The 18,799-nt window shown below is 33.7% G+C and overlaps 1 protein-coding gene, 1 long non-coding RNA gene and 1 pseudogene across 2 annotated transcripts; 2 read left to right on the top strand and 1 right to left on the bottom strand.

Moving 5' to 3' along the window:
* The first annotated feature begins 384 nt into the window (after window positions 1-384).
* LOC128172276 (uncharacterized) lies at window positions 385-18,530 on the top strand (annotated as a pseudogene).
* Window positions 5,911-7,106, bottom strand: LOC128172275 (uncharacterized). Its single transcript, XM_052838072.1, has 3 exons — window positions 6,964-7,106; window positions 6,647-6,698; window positions 5,911-6,197 (listed from the first exon to the last, which is right to left on the bottom strand). The coding sequence occupies exons 1-3, from the start codon at window positions 7,003-7,005 to the stop codon at window positions 5,938-5,940; spliced, it is 354 nt and encodes a 117-aa protein (XP_052694032.1). The 5' UTR covers window positions 7,006-7,106; the 3' UTR covers window positions 5,911-5,937.
* On the top strand, window positions 8,899-15,115 carry LOC128172277 (uncharacterized). The gene is made up of 3 exons (XR_008242234.1): window positions 8,899-9,519; window positions 9,610-9,741; window positions 11,756-15,115. It is a non-coding gene; the product is annotated as an uncharacterized LOC128172277 (long non-coding RNA).
* Window positions 18,531-18,799: the final 269 nt, after the last annotated feature.

Here is an 18,799-nt window from a genome sequence, read left to right as displayed (position 1 = left end):
ATTTCAAAACAATCGGTGAACAAACGAGCGAGATATTAAGGATCAAAGTTGGCGTCTAGAAGAAAAAAAAAATAATAAGAAATTTGAAAATTTTTCAGAATAATAGTAAGGTTTTCCGCTCCCAGCGGAAAACCTTAATTATGATAGTACTAATGCAGACACAGACCGAGTAACGTAAGTGTGCAGTAACTCGACTAAATCAACAACCTTTCATACATAAACATGTGTATAGTATATCATATTAGACTATGTTGCTTTAACATTTTCAAATGAAGAAAAAATCTCATAAAGGGCTACTTGTTTTAAAAAAGATTGACAGCTAGTATTTTAACATCGTACTAAGCTCTTAATATTTCTTGTTTGTTTTACGTCTCGTCACGTGATCATTCATTGTGTCTGCGCCTTCACTACGCCACACACACACACACCCTCTACTTAAACTTACACATCCTGTCTACATATGACTTCTCAGACGAAGGAATCCTTTACATTTGCTTTGTTATTTCTGTTAGGCATACAAATCTATACTCATAAGGTTATATAGTTTGACCAGATCGACAACAAAATGATGTTCCTGTCTGGAAACTCTGTGTATCCCCACATTGTCCTCGCTGTGTTGTTCTCTCTGCTGACAGTATCCCAGGCGTACGGTGAGTCCACTTTATGTACTTTTCTAAAAATCATTAATATTTCCAAATGACTGAAATGAGGTTGTTTTGGGTTACTTTACAAGGAATGAACCAAACCATTAATTGGTAATTTAAAAGAATATAACGAAAAAATTAAGGGTATTTTATTGAATTTCCCAAACAATATTGATAAAATAACAAAAGCAATACTACATTGTTAAACCAATCTCCACACTCAGAAAGTATTTACATATTACTTTCAAATATTTTAAAGGCTATATGCTTAACGTACTTCAAAGAAACATATTAAAACGGAAATATCAAGTTTCTAATGTCACTTGATGCCGGGAAAAGGCCAATGGTTCGGTAATGAGGAACAATGACCAGTAAGGGTTCTTTATCGTGCGAGCACCTACCATGATTCATGACTTAAAGCTGCAACTTTTATATTTTATATTAAAGTACTTCCCCTGATTGTAATACAGTTGAATTATATACAGACTTGCTAGAAATTTTTTAAAGCGCTTAATCAACGGCATTTCCGTTCGTGTATGTGTACGATAGTACACATGTTTTCCGGGGGGGGGGGGGGTCCTTTTTTCAATCTTTAACATTATGCTGCCTCATCTTCTACGCACTGTTTAAACTATTCATTCTTAAGACACTAACAGTTTATTATATAAAATATAGATATATACACAGTATACACAATTTATATTAAAACAAACCCATGTAGCATTAATATATTCATAGGAATTTCTTTTTTTCAAACTTCAATGTTATTCTATCAGATATTAAATTTATATTCGTAATATTTATAATAATAATTACTAAGGTTCTTTTATCGATTGAACTACATTTGAATTGTATATATTTATAGGTTTTGCTAGACAAAAATTGATACTTTCGAATCGTTTTAACAACTGCATTTGAATGTATTATACATGTATGCATACATGTAGTATAAGCTGTAAGAAGCACGAGATGACATCATCACGATAGTAATGTTGTTAGAACATGTGTTTTTATCTTCACAGTTAATGTCGCCCTCTACAAACCAGCATACGTACAATACCAAATCCAACCAGGTAACGACATATATGACGCCAGTAACGCTGTAGACGGACGTAAATCAGACCTGAGTATGGGTGGAGGTCAATGTGCTATATCATATAGCAGACAAACCGCCACCTGGTGGGTGAATCTGACCACTATCCACAGCATCCGCAACATCACCATCTACTTCAGGACGGATAATCAACCATGGGGTATAGTCACATTTACTAGTTCTCGTTATTGATAAGGTTCTGTAAATTAACGTATATTTGGTTGTTGTTATTATTCATAATGAGACAGTTTAGGGGACTTGTCCCGTATATCATCAGAATCCAAAACAATATTACATGTTTGTCAGTGATAATGTATTTATCAGTATATTCTATGTGAAACAGCGAAAAGGCACTGCAGAAATGCTATCTCCCGGCTTAGAACATTTTTTTTTAATTCAAAATAGTGTGACATTTATCTAAATGTTTACTTTGATTCCGAAATTGCCTTTATTTGATAACGACGTAAGTTTTAGTCTGACATGGTGACCCCCCCCCTCCCTCCCCCCTTACACACACCACTGGTCGGACTTAACAAAATTATCAGAGAAATTGAAATATTTTATTAGTTCAGACGATTCTCTAAATCATTTCTGCAATCATAAGTTTTGTTGAAGTGAGCAAAACATTTCAAGTTATTTTTTGTTGAAATTAAATAATTAAACCGAATCAAACCGAACAATTTATTTTTTTATGACAAAGGTATGTCTCCTATCAACTTACGGGCAAGAATAAAAATAACCGTCACAGTCAAAAATATCCAACTTTTTACACGTCTTTGACTTTGAAAGGGGACGTGCGCACTTTAATAATTTTTTAAGTCAAATCGTTAATAGTTATAAAAAATTGTTTAATAGCAACATTTAAAACAGAAATTTTGGAATGTTGTTTTTTTTTTTTTTAATAAATTAGTAAACAAATTAAACGAAACTCATTGTTGCATGAAGTATTAAAACAATTACAGATCTAGAGACTAATCGTGTCTTGTATCGTACCATAAGGCCCAGCTTCGCGGTCGGTGTTGGCACGATAAAGAAATCTTCAGTAGAATCAGTGTCGTAGCTAGACCAGAAACTAAGTGCATGCTAAAAATGGCAGGGGGTCTGGGGCCGCTTGAAGCCCCCAGTGGGTCCAGGGCGAAGCCTGTTGGGGCCAAGAAGGCGAAGGCCCCGGAAGCTCATGGATTCTGACGATTTTTAACACAATAAATCATCGCAGAAATTGAAAGGAATGCTCACTATTTAAGCATGTTTATAGGCAGTTAAAATTGTTTTGGTTATAGTTAGGCATAAAATAAAATCACAAAACTAATTAAAAGCTATAAGGAGGAAAAACTTTTGACGTTTGTGTTTGCCCCACCCAAGCTTTAATTCTTAAGTTCATTTTCACCTAGATTATGGTAATGGATATCTCAATAAAGCTGTGATATTCTATGAGGGAAATTTAAAATGATGTGTTAAACTAAGTTCAAATGCAAAATAAATCTTTGCCTTATTAGGCACATGCATTGTGTACTGAGAATGACCCACTTACAACGACAAAAAAAATCGGACATTTCTTCCCCGGCCATTGTACTTTATATACGTAACCGGAAATTGATGGGTGCGTTGTAATATGAGAAATAAGTGTAGACACAAAGCTTCCGGATAATGTAGGACGGGGTGGCGGAAACAGGTTGATGGAATAACTAAGTATGGACCTTTATACTTGAATTCCTTTTTAATTTTTTTGTCTTTATTTTTTTTTACCGAGTTTCTTCTTTTTTTCCCAAATGATGTGCATGCTCAGGCATATAAGCATACATGGTAGCTACGCCACTGAGTAGAATAATGCGTGTCAATTTAAGTCGACAATAATTTTTTCGTGAATTCTTCATGCATACGTTCAGGTATTCACTAACGCTGCTTAGGTTTAGATGACAACACGCTTTAAACCAGACAAAGTTGTCAAGGAAACCTCTTCTACAGTAGGTGGTAGGGGCATCAAATGATTTTGTTTTGTATAATTGGCATGACTACACTAACAAAGAAAAAACAGATTATCATTTAATTAGTATTATGAATCATGTAGTATTTTATTTTTCATCTATTTTGAATACGTAAACAAATCACATATTGACCGAATTGCAGTGACCCATTTCTAGCAAAGCGAGCATTATGCATTAGGTATAGCAACGATTAAGTAAATAATATCACGATACAGTATTAACATTTCAGTTGTATGATTGTACTGCTTTGTCTCACGTTTAAGTTCTCACAAAGTCAGTCAATGTTAACATTGTTTACACTCGTGATATCTAGGTCAGTCCTTGAACTTATAGTAGCCATGCGTGTACTAGTTTAAATTTTTAGTGAAGAATGACATTTTTACACGATGAAGACTGAGCTTAATCCATTTTGCAAACATTTGGTCAATCTTTCAAACTGAATTATAATGCTCATAGAATATTAGGGGTCTGGAACAAAATAGTGCCTGGCTGCTTGTGAAAATTTTATTTATGCATTGTCTCTCGTAGGTTTAGTTTCCACGACATTTTGATATATTTTTAATTAGAATACACATATACTAGAAAAAATAATCTTACCGGGACCAAGCTACGCTCAGATCACAGTAAGAATTCATCCAATTTACTTTCAATGTAGCAGCCTCAAAGCGGATCTGCTTCAGCGTTGATTTTAAGTCTGTTAAAGATACTCTGCAGAGTAAATACACATTCAATACATTACAAACCCTTTTGAACAAACATCTAGTTATTCCACAAAATATCCATCGAATGGGCTGACCACGGCATTGTTAATGTACATGTTTGAAATTGCCTGCCAATTTGTCGGAAATTGCACTCGGAATGTCTCGGATTTTATCATTAACATGACAACCGTAAACAGCAAATTTTCAAACGTGATGTTAAAAGTGGCGGTGATTTCACTGGTAAAATGGGATTATAAAAGAGCAACTTCGTAGGTATTTGATACCAATCATATGAAAATTTAGGCATTGTACAACACAAATTTTTTTTTCATTTGCTACGAAGCAAGTATAGGGGACGAATTCTATTGTCATTTTAAAGATAAAACATGTTATCTATCACATATACCTCAAAGAAGGGCAATGGAAATCAATAAAAAGGGTGGAATAAATTCAAGATTTTTTCATTGACTCTTGTTTTTACAGAAGTTCACAAGAAAAAAAAAAATTCTTATGGGGATTTATAATGGGAAATGTTTACATGTCCATTCGGAGGTACTCGGGACGCTTAGCACAATTCTTCAATGTTATGATCCATAGGGCTCAGCTGCTGGGACAAAACTGTACTTAGCCAATACTTGAGATGCAATATAGGATACATATCATGATAAATTGTAACTCAATGAAAACATGAAAAATGGTTATTATTTTTTTCACTTTTCAATGTGTTACCGCATGTCCAACATAATTTCATAATATTTAAAATGGGCATTGCACAATTTACAAATTACTGTGGTCATTTCTGTGATGTGTACATTATTTTTGCCACAAATAGGTAATCTAAAAGTTTTCCACACTCTAGATTAGCTTCATAACAGTTTTGACAACGTAACGTAGTCTTCTGCTATCTTTATACTTTTATATTAAGCGTACAGACTAAAAATACCCTATGTATGAAGCTCCAACATTTTTGGAAAATTTAAAAAATGTTAACTCAGGTATTTTTGCATTACTGGTTAGTGTATTAATCCAAAGATCAGCCAAATAATACCCTACGTATACTAGTAAACTATTTTGTTCATAACGTGTAGGTGTTGATTTCGCTATAGTGACATCACAATGTCGCACGTGCTAAATTTTCCTTATTTAGTATAGTAAGGCCTATAAGAGAATTTATAACAGGGTCATGTGACAGCAATCGACCAATCATGTGCTTGGGAAAAATACGATATTATTGTAAAATTCTCGATGTGAGCACACATGAATGTTGTTTAATCAAAAATTAGGAAAAGAAAAGCTGTGGTGGTGTGTTTCAAATTACATGACTGTGCATTTCTATGTTCTTTTCAGATTTTCGTCTAAAGAGTTCCCTTCATCTTCTTTTTTTTTTTTACTTGTAGAGACATGTTTCTAGAGTTCCTGGTACACACTGATGAAAATGTTAACATATATTCATGGAAAACGATAATGAAGATAACTGACAGGTGATAATCTTGTTTTATTAAGTCATGATTAACTTAAAAATAATAGATTTTCCAATAAACCATCAATTTCTCAGCAAGTTTTCTTTTCTCCTGCATTTGGGGGTCACCTTTTGCTTCTCGTTGAAGCTTACTGATGGCTGTTTGCACCTTTGCCAGAGCTGCTTCATAACTATTTTTAAAGCTCTTGTGTGAAGGATGATTCAAGTGAAGAGTTTTGAATACCATTAACTGCTGCACAAGTTCACAATCACCAAGAAAGCTCTTCACTAGGTCTATTGTTGACACACTGTGATCTAAAAAAAAAATCAATCCAATTTTGACAAATCAAACAAAAATAACTCCATTATCAGTAATGCTGATTTGCAAATATATTTCCTTATATGAACCTATGGAATAGCGAAAACGTTGAATTCTGTATGAACTTTTTTGTGACCTAAACATAAAATCTCGGTAATTTTAATAGTTCTGAACGATTTGTCTTTTTCAAACATAAATATAGGTAATAAACAGCAATGTTAAAAAGATAGGATATGAAGTTGGTTGGTACGTGATCAAATCTGCTGAAAAGCCCTTTGAGCTTCCCAGGATTTGATCACGTGACCAACAAACTTTATATCCTGGTGAACCTTTTAAAATTGCTGTTTATTTCAAGCTCAATTATTTTTGTGTGGAATGTATCTAAAGAAGTCCTGTTGTGTGGAGGTGGGGAACTTATAATTAAGCAGCTCTAGTTGATACCAACCTTTAGTAACTATTCTTGATAATATACTAGCCTCTGTAGATTTTGTGATACTCTGAAACAAAAGGAACAGAATAAAAAACACTTGAAAACACAAACTTCACAGAGTACTGTTATTCATAGGAGAGGGCGTTTTGAGTTTCCAGAACTCGTGTCCGATCCTTTTGTATATATCATCTTTAAAATAAAATATGTTCAAACCACTGTTATTTTTATATATAAAAAGAAAAAATAATAAATATTGGATATTGCTTGTCATTTATATATAATGAATTTATTGATATATATATTTTTAGAAACTGTTTGGTTAATCTCAGCACCTTCTCAGCTCTAATCGAGTTTTTCTGTGACACTACATGCATCACCCTCACATGGATATGTCTGTTTTCTTTATTATTGGAATGATTTACTAGTCCTTGAATTGAGCCCTTTTTTAAGGAGCAAGATCCCTGTTAAATATACCAGGTAAATAGAATACAAGGTATACTATATTTTAATTACCTAGAAAATTAAAGATTAAGAGAGCTGGATGGTCATGGCAATTTTTAGACTATCAATATATAAATCTCTTTATGAAGGACAAATGAAAATATTCAAATTGTTAAGCTTAATTATGCAGAATTTTTCTTTATTAAATAATGGTATATAGCTAAACAATTGGAATAATATTACGATTGATTTTCCAGGCAATGGATTTGGTATTGCATTGTTGGCTACATTGGCAACATCAATATTCTCTTCAGTCTCGGACATCTGCTGAACTACTGTGGAATCCCTGTCCAGGTAGGTTTCCCAATTCTCTTTTGACTGATGCTTTAATATGAAAAATATATGGAAATGAAAACAATTATTTTTTTATTATCTTGACTTTGTTTCACTTTCATATTCATAACAGCATGTTGCAATATCTTACCTACTTATCTAATTAAATGATCTTAATGTCCTTCATGATATTGATTTACATGGCCTGTTTTCTAAACAAAAAATCTTATGTTATACCCGAAATGCTTTTGCAATACTATTTTTGAAATATATGTAAATTGAATATTCATATGCATTGTATATACCTTAATAAATGAAGATTAAATCTCATTAAAGTAAGTACTCACTCTTGGTCTCTTAGTTTTGGCAACATTCTGAGTCTCCTCATCTGTGTCCTCCAAGACAACATCCTCATTAAACACTTGTGGCAGATGTGAATCACTGGTTGTGAAGTCAGCCATTTCCTCCTAAACATTTTTTTTTATTGAAAATGCAAAAAATTTTATCACAAATAAATGAGATCATTTGATACTTACACAGAAAATAGGTTATAGCATAATTTAATTGAACTGAAAGCGATTATTATTTCAAACTTTTGTCTTGAACGTATTGGTTGAAATAAAATTAAATACAATTAATTTTATGAACTTATAAGGAGAATACACTATACAAACTGCAATTTATGTATTTATAGCATTCTTCAAAGGGGGAGAGGTATACTGTTTTACCCTTGTGTGTCTGTCTGTCTATAACACATTTTTGTCACATTTTTCTCAGCTTCTATTAATCACAGATGCTTGAAATTTTAACACACGTTTTGTTTAGGTATGTCATATATCGGGAGACAGTTTTTAACAAACTCGATATAAACTTCCTATGAAATGTTTACATTGCTTATTTTATAAATTCACAGGAACGCTGGGGTATCACAAGTGAGCATTGGCTAACAGATATTCATTTATATCTATTATATATTTCTAATGCACTCACTCTTGGTCTCTTTGTTTTGACAGTATTTGAACTCTCATTTGTGTCCTCCAAGACAGCTTTGTCCTCTAAGACAGCAACTTCAGGAACCTTGTACATGAAAATATATAACTGCTTGTAAAGTCAGCCATTTCTTCTTTTAGTATATAACATTAAGAAAGAATCACTTTTTTAGCAATGAAAAATGTAACAATAAAATTTAAACAAGTGATAAGAGCATCTTTTTAATACGAAAATCATTAATATATCACATGAATACAATTATGAGATTTGATAGTAATTAGATGTCAATCTTTAATTTATTTATATTGGTAGAATTTATTGTAGGTATACCAGACTTCCATTGTCCAAATTTATCATTGCAGAAAATGAGAGCTGTTCTTTGCTACTTGCTATCTGAAGTGATAAGGTAAAAAATACAGCGGAGTATAAAATTAATAATTTTAAATAAAGTAGAAAAACTACATCTTTTAACAAGTATAAACCAGGATAGGATGGCTTTCAATTGCATATCATTTAATTTACCTGTTTAGCAGGTTAAGGCGAGTCTTTGTGAAGGACTTGCAAAATTCCCATATTTACAGTGGCTGGATTGTTGGAATCTACAATCATTGGAAAAGAAATCTTTATTTAGAAAGAAAATACTTTTTACATTCTTTAACCAAAAATTTGAATCTTTGTTTAAAAAAGATTTTAGACAGCACTGAATTCATACCTTTGGGTGGATAGATGAATGAGCACTTGTTTGGTTTTTTTTTTATCATAAACCCTCTTTTTGATTCTTTTGATTGGAAGACGTAAATGTCCTGCTGCATAGTCGGCTCTACATCTTTCCCATGCAGATGTGATGTACGTTTGCTCTTTTCGCAGATCAGAAGATCGAAAGTGATGGAGTTCAGGACCTTCTAGTCTTGTGCACGGTTCGTCAACACATCAAGGAGCTCAATATCTTCTCTATTTTTGACCACCAAATGCCCACACCAGCCAACATGAAATCTGCTATTCTTTCTAAATGTGCCTGAAACAGCAGTGAGTTCTTCTGTATGAATTCCTCTTTAAATATTGAGTTGATGCGTTTACCCAAAAGCTTTGCCTGATGACTGATGACAGAGTCTTGTTTCTTAATGGTATCAGGCTTCGAGTTGGTCTTTTGTTGAATGGTAAACCTAAGCACTGCATTATCCACTACACATAGCTTGTCTGTTTGTTGTTTGTAGGGAGATGCGTCTTAGATCACCGAAACTTCTTTCCTTTTGTTCAGGGATGATGGATCTTAAACAAAAAAGCCGGTATGTTTCAGGGAGATGACCAGTTGTGCTGTGAAAGTGAGTTCGGAAAAATTTCTTGAGGTGAGTTTAGCTAGATTTCCGAAGATGTTTCGGGATAGGATGGCAAATGTGAAGCACAGGTTATAAAGTCTCAGGATATTTCTGGGATTTCTGTTGCTGAAGTTTGAATAGCTTATCTGAATAATTTCTACCAGGCTATTAACTAAGGACAAAAACTGTTCGTCAATCTTGCTAGCATCGTAATTTGTCTGGATAAACTTGGCAAGCTTCACTGCAAACAATCTAGCATCTGACCCTTTAATTTGATTTTTGTCTCCAATTGTTGTGCTTGAAAATATTTCGAATTCCTTTTGAATTTCCTTTAGTACATGAAATGGGAGCTCCGTAATGATGTTTTGCACGATATTTGTAATATCATGAAGGGGTTCGCAGGAAAGCACCTCATAGTTGTTAATGTTAATGTCTTTGGCACTTTTCAGAGGATCTTTACACATTAATGCAGGGGGTGGGCAAATACCACGAAGTTTTTGGTTAAGTAAATCTGATAGTTCTGATTTTGTTTCTTTGTCAGTCCAAATATTATGATTTTCTAATTCTACTTCGATTTCCTCTTGACGAAGTTTCTGAAATGGATTTGTCTCTCCTCTTTCCATTTTTTTCCACAGCTCCCCTTTTGTGATAAGTGTGCGGCGCTGTTCCAATGAAAGCTGCTCAAGTCACATTTGGGGGGTTTGAAGCTGTCATTGATTGTAGGTCTTCTAGTCTTGTTTCCGTGTACATAAGCTGCTCTTTATCTGAACTTCCTTAAATATTAAAATAATGAATTGAGATGAAGGTACATCTAAGAATTTTTGTTTGACTCTTAAAAGATGTCATATTTTCTTTAAAGTTCAAGTTCAGCTTATTATCTAATTAAGGCAAAAAATGATCTTGGGGGTCCCAGGCTAATCCTTGGATAGCACAAAGCATTTGCTTTAGCTGTAAAAACCTCCTTATGTGTGATTATATACACAAACATTTTGCCCAGATAGATGTTCTAGCAAGGCTAAAAAATAATGTAAATTAATAATCTGTATAAATTAAAAAGAAATATCAAATCTTTCCCTTTTTAAAATCATGACAATAAATAAATATATTTATGATCAGCCCAATTAGTAAATGTCCGAGAAGTAGGATAATTTTTTTTAGGTCACACCAATATAATTTCTTGTCCGTCACATATCCAATTAAAAAAAGGTAGGAGCGGGCGAGCGATTTAATAATAAATTATTTTTTTTGTAGACGAAATTTTTAGGTGGTAAATAAAAAGATAGGGGGGTAATAATAATAATATGATAAATATGACTGTTATTCTTTTCTGCTTGTTTCTGAATTTTTAAAATTATCTAAAATACGAAAAATAGAGGGGAAATAGAACAGACAACAGCGCAAAATCTCCTTGATGCGGAAATTAGTAATAATAAAATTTGTATAGATTTATTGAAATACGAGTGTGCGTGGTCCGACAAACAAGAAATTATATTGGTGTTGCCTTGCCCTACAATTTCAATAAGTTTTTGTACCAGATTTTCCAAATATATATAATCTTGGTTTTTTCACAAAACGCTGAACATCGAGTGGGCTTTTTTCTGGAAACTGTTTCCTGTACTCTTCATCAGTGAGGAAGTTAGCTGTGTCATACAAGAAGCACAACATAAAGTTCACATATGAACTGTTTAAAATTTCTGAAAGGTCGTGCCATATTTTCATATGAAATGTATTCTCTATTTCTTGCAATTGTTTAGGAGTATCAAGGTCATTGCGCTCTTCCTGCATATTGCGCAATGTGGTTATGGCTTTCTGGACACTATTACTTCTTTCTCTTAGAACCTAAACCATGCTGAAACGTTCTATCTTTTCTTTAATAACAGTTGTAATGGGAATATTTCTGCCATATATTAAGCATTCAGATGTTGTTAGCTTTCCATCTTTGTCAATTTTATTGGTAATATAAACTTTTTGGGCGATGCGCTCTCCAATTCACATGTGATTTTGCAAAAGTCTGTTTTGAATGATGTTCTTGATTTTTTTGCAGATCTTGCTGATGGTATTGATATCCTGCTTTTTCCAAGTTTCATCTTTGATCTCCTCACTTTATGCCATGATGTTTAGCAAAGCTCATTAGTATTTGACCGGAGTTCTTGGGCTGCTTGCCTTGATAAGTGATATTGTATTTACCAGCTAACCTGGTCCAGTTAACCGGCTTTTCTGCTGGGTATTGATTGAGTTCTGATAAAAAAGCATCCTTGTCAAATTCATAATTTTCAAATCTCCCATGATGGACTTTAGGTTTTAGTTTTCTTGATTATACCCGCACTTTCTAAAGAAAGTCCGGGTATATTGTTGTTACTCTGTTCCGTCCGTCCGTCCGTCCGTCCGTCTGTCACGTTTTACTTTCTCAAACTGCTCTTACATCTTATAAACCAGCAAACTGAACTCTTGGAGTTTGATTTGGGGTATCATGTTGTTTTGTAAAAAGGTTCCAAAAATACTCTGTTAGTCCTGGGGGTCAAATAATTGGTAAAAAATGACGCTTTTTCACAAAAAACCTTCTTCCTTGAACTCCTCCTACATTTTCAAAAGTAGACAAATCATCTTTTGGAATATGTTTTAGGGTATCCTATAGATGCGCAATAAGGTTTCGGAATTTTCAATTTTGCCCTTGGGGTCATTTAATGGCTAAAAAATGACGGGTTTTTTTGTTGTTTTTTTTTTACAAAAAACTGGTTTTTAAAACGTCATTTTTTTGGCAGTAGCCAAATGATCTTCTAGAATATGATTGGGGGTGTCATATTGAGGCGTGATCAGGTTCCAGAATTTTTTTTTATATAGGGGATCAGTGGGCAACAAAAAATGACGTTTTTTGGCAAAAAAAATATGGTTCCCAGAACTCCTCTTACAACTTTTGGAGTAGCTACGTTATCTCTTGGGATTTAATATGGGCTGTCCTATAGATGTGAAATAAGGTTTTAAAAATTTAAATTTCATCCAAGGAGTCAAATAGTAGCAGAAAATTGACGTTTATCACTAAAAAAACAAAGATTGATCCAAGAGCTCCTCTTATGATTAAATGGATAGACAATCATATCTTGGAATATGATAGGGACTGTTCTATAGATGTGCAGTTAGGTTTTCAAAATTTAAATTTCATCCAGGGAGTCAAAAAGTAGCAGAAAATTGAAGTTTATCACTTCATAAAAACATAGATCCAAGAACTCCTTTTATGATTTAATGGATAGACACATCATATCTTGGGATATGATAGGAACTGTTCCATAGATGTGCATTACGGTTTTGAAAAATTAAATTTAACCCTGAGGCCCATTACCTACCGGTACATACCTTTTGATGCCCTTTAAGGATCAAGAATATATATGGTTAAGGGGTGGGGATCTCAACCGTTTTCGAGATATTCGTGCACTTCCTGTTCAAGGGGGGTCATGACCACCCCCGGGGCCCATGACCTACATACCGTTTGATGCCCCTTGACACAAGGAACAAGAATATATATAGTTTAAGGGTGGGGATCTCAACTGTTTTGAAGATATTAAGGGACTTGCTGTTTGACGGGGTCAGGACCACCCACAGGGCCCATGACCTACATAACATTTGATGCCCCTTGACATCAGAAACATGAATATATATGGTTTAGGGGTCATGATTATAACAGTTTCTGAGATATATGGTAATTTCAAATTCCTGGGGGTGGGGATGTCCCCAGGGGTCAGATCTAATAAACCCTATATATTGCCAGTAACAGCCAATATATGATTATGAAAACCCTATATTTTTATCTTTGTCCGTTTTCAAGTTACCATTTCCAATAGAGTCTACGATTCTTCCTACAAGGTTCAATGTTAGACCCCACACCCTTTTGACACCCCCTCCCCCCTCCCCCGAAAAGTGGTTGTCTAACCCAAAATGAGAAAAATCAAACCAGGGTGCACAACTAGATATGCAGGCCTATCATATCCTAGAGTTTTGTACAATTCTGTTCAGCCATCTCTGAGAAACAAGTTCAGAGCAGGAAAGAATTTTTAAGAAAAAGAAGATGAAGAATAATAATACATGTATTAAGAACCGTACAACAACAATAAGTCTCCAAATTTCATTCGGGAGACTTAATAATAAAGATTAAATAGAGATAGGATCATCAAACATCAATAATTTAAAGTTAATTGACAATTTCTGATTCTAAGGGGGTCAGGATGACCCCTTAGGGTCATGACTTACATGCCATAATGATCTGATGCGCCTGCATGTCCTAAGGAGGAATAATATCTTTGGATTAAGGTGGGGATCTCAATAATTTTTATGATATTTAATAATTTCAGGAAGAGCACTTGGGATCATGACCTACATACCATCTTAAATGCCTTGAAGGAAGAAACAATAATATAATATGTACATGATATATGATTCAATTTAAGAACCCAGATATAGATCAATCATCTTTTTTGTAATACTTCCTATGTATATATACATGTACATGTATTAGTTTGTGTTTTGTTCTATACTATTCATGTTCATGACTGTAGTATGGCTTAGTCTTATTTTAAATTACATTAAAAAATTGTCAAATATATGACTTGGAACCCCCACTCCCAAACAAACTCAAATATAAACTGTTCTCCCCCCCCCCCCTCCCTTGTCGAATGATCTATTAAAATCAAAATATAATTTGGGTGTCTAAAAACTTTTATAAACTGGTAAAAAATGTTATTCTTAAAAAAAATTATATTACATTTTGCATAATTGACAAATGATCTATTGAGATTTGATCAGAGGTCATATTTCTACCTTGGGATCAATAAGTAGTATTCATTGACAAGTTAAAATTAATAACAATAAATGATTCAAATTATAAAAGTTTATACTCCACATCCCCCCCCCCCAAATCTAACCTGGCTATAAAGATTCAGTCTTCTTAATACATTCTTACATGAGTACAGTAGCAAATTTTAAATCATTTCTTGATTGCTTTTTCTCTCGTGATTCACATTAACATTTTGGAAATTGCTGAATTCAATTTTTAAGATTTATAAACAAAATGTTATATGCATCACTTCCATGTGTATTCGCCTATTTGGGACAATTGTAAAGTCTCCTAAACAAAGCAGTGACATTATTAGGCTAGGATTTACCCACATGGATCAAACACTACTGTATAACATATGAATAAGATAAAATACATTATTATTTCTAGTTCTAAAATGTCAGGGTGTCTCCAAGGGGGCATAATCTAGATACAATTTTACGCGCAATGACACAAAGAGGAAAAATAAATTACATGGTCTAGGTATGAGGATCTCAGATCTCAGAAGTTAACAAAATATACAGTTTATCATATCATTTCCTATTTCATAAAGGCGGGGCGGGGGGGTTAAAGACAACACCTGGGGGTCATTATTGTACTTTACACCATTTGATGCATCATATATATATAATGACATTAGAGGATATTTTGTATTTTCCTGTTTCGTGGAGTCAGAACAGTCCCATAAGGTCATGACCTACATTGTATTTGATGCATTATAATCATCACGGGGGTGGGGGGCGGGGGGGAGGTGGGGGGGGGGGGGGGCTGGCGTACTATCTAACTTCAATTTCACTCCTCATTTCCGTATTTTTTTATCAATTTTTTACATACCCCCCAAAAAGTGGGGGGGGGGGGGGCAACTCCATGATAATTCCATTTTTTATATGTAAATTTTAAAAAATTTGTTGCTGCGAGGAAAAAGTGGGGGGGGGGCTTGTCCCTCCTCCCCCCCCCCCCTGATGCTACGTGCCTGAGATGATAAGCCTATTTAAATATTAAAAGATGATGATACAGTATGCTGTCAAAGGGAGATCACATTTAGAAAGTGAGAGTAGAACTTATATATGTATGCTGACATCTCATTATATTGTGCTACTGCTACTACATGTATTATGCTTACCTAAATTGGTCAACATCATAATGATAATCCAATTAAAACACAATAATGAATTCCTTTAGCTGATCTTAACTAATACGGAATACACAGACATGTATGTATGGGTGTTGCTAAAACGCGGAACGGAAAACGGAACGGAAAGCGGAACGTAATGGAAAATATCATCACGTTTATCGCTTAAAAAGGGTATAGACTGGCCAGAAACGATTTACTTTGTATCTTTTACTTATATCTAATGAATGATTATCAACATTTTGTTATCTTATTAATATTCATATGAATGTCTATCCATTATAGCATTGTATTCATTCGGCTTTAGTTGAGTACGGAAACAGAAAAATCAAATGTATACGAATTTTGAAACATTAACATGATTAAACGAGCAAATAAGCTATATAACTTTTTACTTATTTTTCTTATATGGTATTGCTGGCATATCAGCGTAACGTACGCAGTTAGTGAAAGCGTTTTATGCGTGTTTTGAGTATTTTTATATTTCAAATATGATGTACATGTATATACATGTACTTACATCAAAATTGAATTTTCGGTGTTCTAGACGATCTTTTATCATACAGATGATACAGTATCATGAGATGGAATAAAAAAAACCGTAGGACTGACGACATTAAAATTTAAAATACAGTAAACATTAAAATACCCGGTAATTTGTGAAACTAGTAATTTGTGAAACTAGTATTTTTAGCAATGCAATTTTGTTTACGTTTGCATTACTAAGCAGTTGTTTATTCCAGCAGCTTTATACATATGATCCGAATAGAGAGCTCTAGACGTCGCCTGGTTTGAATTTCCGATTATATATTAGTCTGTCGATCCCAAAATATTCATGCAGCACATTTGGACGATTTATAATGGAAAATGTTGACATCGTTTCTCCATTTGGAAGTCACTCAGAAGACCTTGCACAATTTTTCAACACTATCATCCGGGTCTGTTGAAATGCAAAACCCCGTAGACTTCTTTATTTTAAGCCGTGTATTAATACCAGCTGATAAGCTAGAGAGGACGTTTTAAAGAAAGAATAATGAGAATGTTTAATGCTTCTAAAAGAGAATTGCTTGAACCCTGAGGTATATATAAATATACAGCAAAAAGTGAATCAAGGATATTTTGGGACAGAATATAGTGGTCAATGCATGAACTGTTAATTTTGAGGAAAAAAATATTCTTGAATAAATAATCTAATATTGCTAATCTTTCCCAAAAAAATTCAAAAAGGTACATAAAGTATATCGTTTTAGCATGATTAACAAATCTATGAGGTAAATAACATAAGATAAGATTTTCCGTTTTCCCTTCCGTTCCGTTTTCCGTTCCGCGTTTTAGCAACACCCATGTATATATACACGTGAACCCATCTGATCGAAGAGCTGGGTAAAACTAGTTTAATTTTGTTTGTAATAAGTATATAGACTTATAATTATATTATACTTTCTATGACATGAAATGTTAAGATTATTGATTAACTGAAAATTCACTGCAATCAGTTCAACCCCAAATTGCACATAAAGTGCTGCTCATGTGTATTATCATATGGGAAGGGATCTCATCCTTCAGTTATGAAAATTATAATTTTTAAATGTTTTACCGGAGCTTGCATGTGGCCTTCATTTTTAATTAAAATGGTACAAAACAGTGTTGTTTAGGGGCAAACACTTGGTGCGGGTATTACTGTCTAATGACAGCATCTAGTTTCTCTTTTTCAAGTTTTTCTACCATATGTAACCTCTTTTGTAACATGTGTACAACTCATGTGTGTCTGTGTCATTATTGATAAGAAGATCTTCAATCGTACTGTTTGATTGTTTTACTGTATTTTCTACATATTTTCTGTTTTGGGAAGGGGAAACAATCCCTTTTACAGAAAAGTTGTCACTTAGATGGGATTTGAATGTCATTTCCATATAGGCTGAACAACATCAATCATATTTTTGATCACTTTATGCATTTACTTTCGGAATTTGGACTACGTGAATTTCCAAACTGTGCACAAATTTCTGATGCTAGTGTTTCGCTCGCTTCATTTATATGTTTCTGCTGTGCACTGGCTGAGGAATGGAGGGCAGAAAACTTTGCATGAAAATTGGCACATGGGTGACAATTACTAAGTTGATGAGACTTTTTCTCATTTTCAGATAGTTGATGCCAAGTCGAGAAAGAAAAGTGCTGTGTAAATGTTTCTCTTTCTTTGTTGTTGTTGCCATTTTTTAAATGTTTTTTGTTCGTAACGAAGTCTTGCACTCTGCGTAAATTGAGTCTAAATGTGCTAAAGGGCATATGCCGCTTTGGAAATTTAGAAATTAGAGAAATGTACTTTTCAAATCTCTGTTGGTCACTGAAATTTGTTACATATTTCGGAGCTGTTGAATAATCTGTAACCATAACATTTTCTTTTAAATCTAAAACATTTCTGTCCTTTGATGTCCGAGCTTGGAACACTTTTGCAAAATTGCAATGATTCATTTTCTAATAATCCTTTTATTAACCTTTCATATTTTTCTTTTTTTAGGCTCACCTTGAAATCTTCTGTATAGGGTGTTTTCTTTGCCTTCGACTGTACCGCAGCAAATAGATGTGTGCAAACGAATATTAAAGATTTGAAAAAAAAATGTTTTTGGTCGTAATTTTTTTTGTAAAAATTTAGATTGAAAGTTTCACAATTTTCCCGTGATTTTTTTTATTTGCGTTTCGTTTTGCTGCAAATGAAATACAATGTATAAATGCAGGTGCATGTCGTTAATGAAATAAATTATGCTTAAAGATACTAAAATAAATATATACATGTATGTTAATATTAGTAATTACTATCATTGCAATTTATTCAATATGGTCAATTGCTTTGTTTCACGCGGATGTCGTCGCCCCCCCCCCCCCCCCCCCTCCAGAAATAGACTCGCATGGAGATATTTCATGAAACTGCACTTATATATACACTGTTTACATTCTGCTATGATGAATGTATCTGATGAAAAGAGCTGAATCAAAAAATCATAGACTAATAATTCATTTTTTAAAATTTTTACTCATTGTTTATCGCGATTATGTGTACAGAGGAAACGCGGTCGATTTATGTGCCATACAAATTCTTTTATCTGAAGTAGATACTAGAAGTCGTTATTAAA

Source organism: Crassostrea angulata, chromosome 2, assembly GCF_025612915.1.
Source record: "Crassostrea angulata isolate pt1a10 chromosome 2, ASM2561291v2, whole genome shotgun sequence".
NCBI classification, from domain to species: domain Eukaryota; kingdom Metazoa; phylum Mollusca; class Bivalvia; order Ostreida; family Ostreidae; genus Magallana; species Magallana angulata.
The sequence above is the reverse complement of the archived record's forward strand: the minus strand, read 5'-3'. Positions and strand labels throughout refer to the sequence as shown.

Coding starts and splice junctions, on each gene's coding strand:
- LOC128172275 (XM_052838072.1), bottom strand. CDS start 7,005: ATGCATGTAGTGTCACAGAAAAACTCGATTAGAGCTGAGAAG. Junction 6,699..6,963: donor ACTCGATTAGAGCTGAGAAG/GTGCTGAGATTA, acceptor CTTTTGTTTCAG/AGTATCACAAAATCTACAGA. Junction 6,198..6,646: donor ATCAAGAATAGTTACTAAAG/GTTGGTATCAAC, acceptor TTTTTTTTTTAG/ATCACAGTGTGTCAACAATA.